At 33.4% G+C, this 6,631-nt stretch overlaps 1 protein-coding gene across 1 annotated transcript; it reads left to right on the top strand.

The window, feature by feature from the left end:
* Nucleotides 1-2,395: 2,395 nt before the first annotated feature.
* Nucleotides 2,396-3,313, top strand: LOC143390437 (olfactory receptor 4C11-like). The gene has a single exon (XM_076842823.2). It carries the CDS (start codon nt 2,396-2,398, stop codon nt 3,311-3,313), a length of 918 nt encoding a protein of 305 aa, XP_076698938.2.
* Nucleotides 3,314-6,631: the final 3,318 nt, after the last annotated feature.

Below are 6,631 nucleotides of genomic sequence, written 5' to 3'. Positions count from 1 at the left end.
TCATCATGGGTTTCCTGTATTCAAGTTACTTTGAATTTTCATTTGCTTTTTGTATATATTAAAAATATTAGGAGCTGTCATTCCTAGCTACAGATGACATCTACTTTTCTAATATCAACCACAGAACAGCTTAAAGGATTGATGAGTGTATCTACATTTATTTTAGAACTTATAGAAGTTGAAAAGAACAGGTGAACATTTTTCCCATTCCTCACAGCAATTAAAGATAATTTTGATCTAGGGTTTAAGCAAAAATCTTTTATAGAAGAATGAAAAATAAATACAAATTTTATAATATTTTGAAACAAAAAACTATTAAAGTGGGAAAACTGGTAAAGTGGACTATATAAAATGGAAAACACCACAGAAAAAGAGAAATAAGAGAACACAGAACAAGATCAATATTATAATTCGTAGTTAATAATTGTTATTTGTTACATTAATATACATTCATGTATAATATAAAAATTGCTAATAAGAATCTGACAAAGAAATTTAAGGTGATCAGAAGGGAAATACTTTCATGAAATACATGTGACCAAATGTAAATTTTATTGATGAAAATTTTATGACTATAATGAAATATGAAAAGTTTTATTTCTGTTAGGCTATTGAGATAATAAGGTCACAAAAATAATACATTTTGGCATGCTTCTCAAGTGTTCTGTAAAATATGCAATACTGAAACATAGTCTATATTTGTACACAAAATAATGATTCAGCGATATACTCTTATGCAAATATACTTGTAAATGTCTCTGTAAGTAGATATTTATAAAAGTAAAAACACTTATTTATGGACAGTAGAGTTGTAAATTTAAATGATTTGGAATGAAAATCTTTTACTTCAGTACTATGTACTAAGCCAATAGTGCTCTATTATTGAGCTACATTCAAGCCATTTTAATTTTTATTTTGAGAGAGGGTCTCACTAAGTGCCCAGGCTGGCATTGAACTTGGAAACCCTCCTTACATGAATTACAGGTGTGAACCATCATTCCCAGTGGGATTTTATTTTTTTCTCAAATCCCTCTGTTTACTTTTAATATTTCATCATAATATAATTTATTCTATAATAAATGTATAGTGAGTACAGTAACACAAAATTTTAAAAGCAAAGTGTATAATAAGTAGTAATAGTGATGATTATCTCTAGTATTTGTACAATAATATTGCACTTGGAAATATATTATCATTACTTTTCTAACAAAGTCAAAGTAATATTTTTCAGAAATGTATACATTATCACACTGTAAAATAGATAATTAAGCTATGTTAAGTATAAAAACACAGGAACAGGGATTATGCTTCTAAATAAAAATAATAATATAAAGTGACATTATATGATTATTTTAATCATATAATTAATAAGCTATGTAATCATATAATTAGCAAGTACTTGGAATAGTAAAAATGTAAAATTTTATGTTGAAATTATGAACAAGGTTTAAAAATAATGTTTTTTAAAAATAATATCCTAGGGAATTAAGTATGTACATGTAAAAGTGGCATATATGATTTTTATAAAGCATTTCCAAGATTATAGACATATGAGAAAACTTATACTAGGTCAAAATTGTAGGCAAAATCCCCTCAGAATTCTAATGAAATAATTTTTAAGTGTACAATCAAGAAACTTTCTTTCTACTATGCCTCTTTGAGTCATCATCCAAGATCTTTGTAAAATTATGAAGATCAGTGAACTGATTTCTTAAACCAAAGTGCATTAGTGAGAGGTGGTGAAAATAGATTTTTGGAGAACATATTTAATCCAAGATATTAAAAGAGTAGAACATAATATGGAAACTAAAATGAGTGAAATTAACTGAGAAGAAATTTATTGGGTAGAATTCTCCAGTATTAATAATAATTCATATGCAATAGTGTTTTAAGATTGCAAAGTTCATTGATAAAATAATGATACATTAAAGATCTGTGTAGATATGTTTAAGTATGTAGTTATAAAACCTATTTTAATTCTGAAAGTTCATAATAAGTTACGATGAGTATTGGAATTCCATTTTTGATATAGGAAGGCTGAGTTTCAAAACAACTACTCATCCAAGGAAAGAACAAATTCTACAGTTGTCCATCTAGGTAAGAATCAACATATTTGAAGGACATGCATCTTTTATTTCCCAAATGAAATAAAATTGATTCAGTCCAGTGAGTTTTTAAGTCAACATATAAATCTAGAAGAGAAACGGGCATCACAATCTTAAATGGTGCCATGGAATTTTGTCTCACCACATATGCAGATGGAGGTAACAGTGCATAATGGAACTGAAAAATTCATAGATCAGCACACTGATCTTTTAAAGATGTCAGTTATTTTCTTCCCTATGCAGGTTAAACATTTGTCAACTGCATGCTGCCCACAGGCACTGACAGGGTGATGCATAATGGCAGCGTGACTGAATTCATTCTGTTTGGCCTGACACAAGACCCTGGAAAGCAGAAAGCAATATTTGGGATCTTCTTGATCCTTTACCTCCTGACCCTGTTGGGGAATTTTCTCATTGTGGTGACTATTAAAACAAGCCAGATCCTTAGGAATCCCATGTATTTTTTCCTCTTCTACCTGTCATTTGCAGATGCTTGCTTCTCTACAACCACAGCCCCCAGACTGATTGTGGATGCCCTTTCTCAGAAGAAAACTATTTCCTACAATGAGTGCATGACTCAAGCTTTTGCAGCCCACTTCTTTGGCTGCATGGAGATAATTGTGCTCATCCTCATGGCCTTTGATCGCTATGAGGCCATCTGTAAGCCCTTGCGATATACAACCATCATGAGCCAGCGTGTCTGTGGTGTGTTGGTGATTCTGGCCTGGGTGGGATCTTGCATTTATTCCTCTGCACAGATTTTCCTGGCTTTGAGATTGCCCTTCTGTGGCCCCAATGTGATTGATCACTATTTCTGTGATTTGCAGCCCTTGTTGAAACTTGCCTGCGTGGACACTTATGTGATAAATTTGCTAGTGGTTTCTAACAGTGGGGTCATATGCATGGTGAGTTTCACAATCTTACTTATCTCCTATGTTGTCATCCTATACTCTCTGAGAAACCACAGTGCAGAAGGAAGGCGGAAAGCTCTTTCAACATGCACCTCCCACTTTATTTTTGTGGTCATATTTTTTGGTCCGTGTATATTTATATACACTCGTCCTCCAACCACCTTTCCAATAGACAAGATGGTGGCCATTTTTTATACAATTGGGACACCTTTACTGAATCCATTGATCTATACACTAAGGAATGCAGAAGTGAAAAATGCCATGAAAAAATTATGGTGTAGCAAAGTAGAACTTTAAATTGATAAATGATACATGAGGATCCTAATGTACACTCTCTGAATGGTTTAGTCTTTATGCATGGACTAGAAAAATAAAATATTAATGATAAATAATCAAGATCTCTGCGTAAGTGTGTGTGTGTATATATAAAAATCATAATCTCGTCCCATCTCTGGAATACATGTATTATACCTGACTAATCACAGAATGATTGTGATGTACATTTGTCTATACTAACACTTTTCCCCAGAATTATTGTAGTCCCTTTGAATGTGGTCATAAGAGCAATCCATAAGAAGCTGGACAGAACTAAAGTTATTATCTTGCCAACCTAAGGATTAGAGAGAATGCTTCTAGAAAATGCTACTCTGGAAATCTGCCTGTTTCACTGAGGATGTGTACAGTGATATATGCTCAAACTCCTATGAAAACATGAAAGTCCAATGGAAACCTAGACCCTGCCTGGAAAGGGTCTAAAAGTTCTGTGAATGGAGAGGGAGGAGGAGCTCACTATTTGAATGAGATAGGCCACATCAACCATCCTGTCTCCTGGGCTGGGGCATCTTTCACATTGCTCTTCACAAAAGAGAGATAGGAATCCCTGAGAGGACTTGGCAAAAGATGCCAAGGGAGCATGAAGATCTACATGTAGAAGAGTGAGAAGGTAAAATAAAAATGCTGATTTTCCCCGGGTGAAAAGAAAGACCTTTATAGTACTTATATTTTGTTAATCACATTGGACTATATGAAAATATACAGGAAGAGATGGAGTTTTAGGATATGCCTATATCATTGACCTTGAGTAGCTTAGCTTGTCAGCTGTTGTGCTTATTTTAGGTGCAAGACATGAGTAAAGACATATGTTTGTTTGTTTTTTTCTTTCTCTGTTAATAGTTCCTTAAATTTTTAAATTCAGATATTCTGGGAATAAAGGTCCAGTTTAATGTTTCTTACCTTTGAACTTTTAGCTTTATATAAAAGTGTTTTAAACACTTTTCATTTTGAAGTTTACTTTTTTTCATTTTGAAGATTACCTAATCTGTGTGTATAATGCACACTCACCCCCACCCCACATTATAATCTCACAATCAAATATTGTTGTTTTATTTCTGTACCTGAGCATAAGAGTTCAACCCTAGTGGTACCCAGAAGCACCACTGTGAGTTGGGATAATAAACAAAGAACATGATATACTTTGTATGTATAGGAACACTTCTGTCAACTGAACATGAAAGTTCATTGTGTTCCTCAAAGACTCCTAATAACTCTGATATTGGCAAGTGGTGACAGAGAAGACTTTGACATCCCAAAGAAGATATCTGTCAGAGTTCTCAGTCCCATACTCACAAGTGGCTAATTTGTTTATGCCTTTTCCAGATTAATATTCACAATTTGTATAATCTTAGTCTTCCAATTCTGTTTTTAAACATCTGAATCTAGTCCTGTGAAGGTTATATTTAAATACAACTACATCTTACAGATGTAAGCAAGACATAATAAAAAATAAAACTTTATTTTTTGTGTCTCTCTGATGCATTAAACAATATAGTATGAAAGAGTTTATGTCAGTGTCTGAATGAAAATTCACAAAGTTTCATGAATTTTCTCATTGCTGTTACATAGCACAGGGCCCCAATTTCCACAGGTGTTGAATAAGGCCTCTATCAGAAATTTAAATCCAATCCAAATGCATCCCTTCATCTGTGAACCATCTTCTATCTGCGCACCCTCCCCCACAGCACAATAGGACACCTATGGTTTACAACAATTGCCTACTTCAGTATAGCTAATAGGATTTTGAATGATCCCAGAGCAAAGAAATAATGAATGTTTAAGTGTTACATGTATATGTTGCAATGTTCTGATCATTACATGAAGTATCACTTTGTAAGTTAAAATGTCCAATGTATGTTATTTTTAAAGTGTCAAAAGTTCCTTAACTCTCCACCTTCAGCTGAGATCTGAGAACATTAAATAGGAAAACTGAATAGGGAAGTCTGAAGTTTGTTCAAAGAAGGGATAATTATTCAGGAGAGAGAAAAGTCTTATGTGTCTTGGTATTTTAATAAGCTGACTCACTTGTCTATGGATGTGCCAGATGTTAAAATTCTTTTTTTTCCTTTCCCTTTTGGGATTTTTTGCAAGTCTTTTCAAAATATCCCCCTTGGCATTTCGATTGTAGTTTCCTTGATGTAGAACGAAAATATCTATTCCTTTTTGTTCTTGGTGACTCCTCCTTAGGCTTTTAAAATGGTGTGGACTTCATCATGACACTTTGGGACCTGGTTCCTATAACACCTCCTATGTCTGCCTTTGGTCGACCATGAATCTCTCACACTGAGAAATCCTAGCAACATAGAAACACTATTCATGTAGGTTGCTATCACTGGCAACCCTCACCTGATTTTTTTTTTCAGTCACTGACTATTTCTACCTAGTTGTTTCTGATCTCCTGGGACCAACAATTGGGAAGGGTCTTATGCTCTTAGATCAATTTACAAATGAGCACACACACACACACACACACACACACATAAATAAAAGGGAGTGGCAGGCACATCTCCCCAAAGCTATTTTCAGAAATCATTTTCCCACTTAATACATTGACCAAGGGTTTACATCTTTTTTTTAGTTTTGCAAATTCATACCTTTATAAAGCCCTATGGTAAGGAAATAGGCAGTGTGATCTGGATGCACTTTGTAATTTCATATTCATAATTTCTAGTCAAACTTTAAAATTTAACATATTAAAACATCGGAGACATTGATTCATGAATGACTTGCCTTTATCAACAGTGAGGTTTGAAGAAATTTCATTGAAAAAGGAGCAGAACATAATATTAATTCAATAAGTATTGCTTTGTATCCACTGTAAAGGTACATTTTAGAGACAAAGTCTTCTACACTTATCTGAAAACAGAAAGATTCAGAGCAAACTGAACAAGGGCTAACTTTAGAAAAGGGTAAAGAGGAAAGCAGAGGAGTGAGTAGAGAGAAATAATGTTTGAAAATCAGTTTTCAACTGGGTTAAAGGAAGAAGTCAAAGTGATCTCATAAACTATCTAAGACAGCTCCAGTAAAGTCCCTTTGTGATCTTCATAGTGAAAAGGGTCATTTTTTTAGTTCCCTATTTCTACATTCAGTATTGAGCTTTCTTAAAACAAAAACAAAACAACAACAACAAAAAAAAAAAAAAAAAAAAAAAAAAACCACCACCACCACCACCAACAACAACAAAAAAAAAACCCTCAGGATTCAGGAAAGTACCACCACTAGAATGTGAACAGATAAAAGAAAAGTATAATTTAGAAGTAATTTCAGCATCAATTAGACCCA

Source organism: Callospermophilus lateralis, chromosome 2, assembly GCF_048772815.1.
Source record: "Callospermophilus lateralis isolate mCalLat2 chromosome 2, mCalLat2.hap1, whole genome shotgun sequence".
NCBI lineage: Eukaryota > Metazoa > Chordata > Mammalia > Rodentia > Sciuridae > Callospermophilus > Callospermophilus lateralis.
The sequence above is the reverse complement of the archived record's forward strand: the minus strand, read 5'-3'. Positions and strand labels throughout refer to the sequence as shown.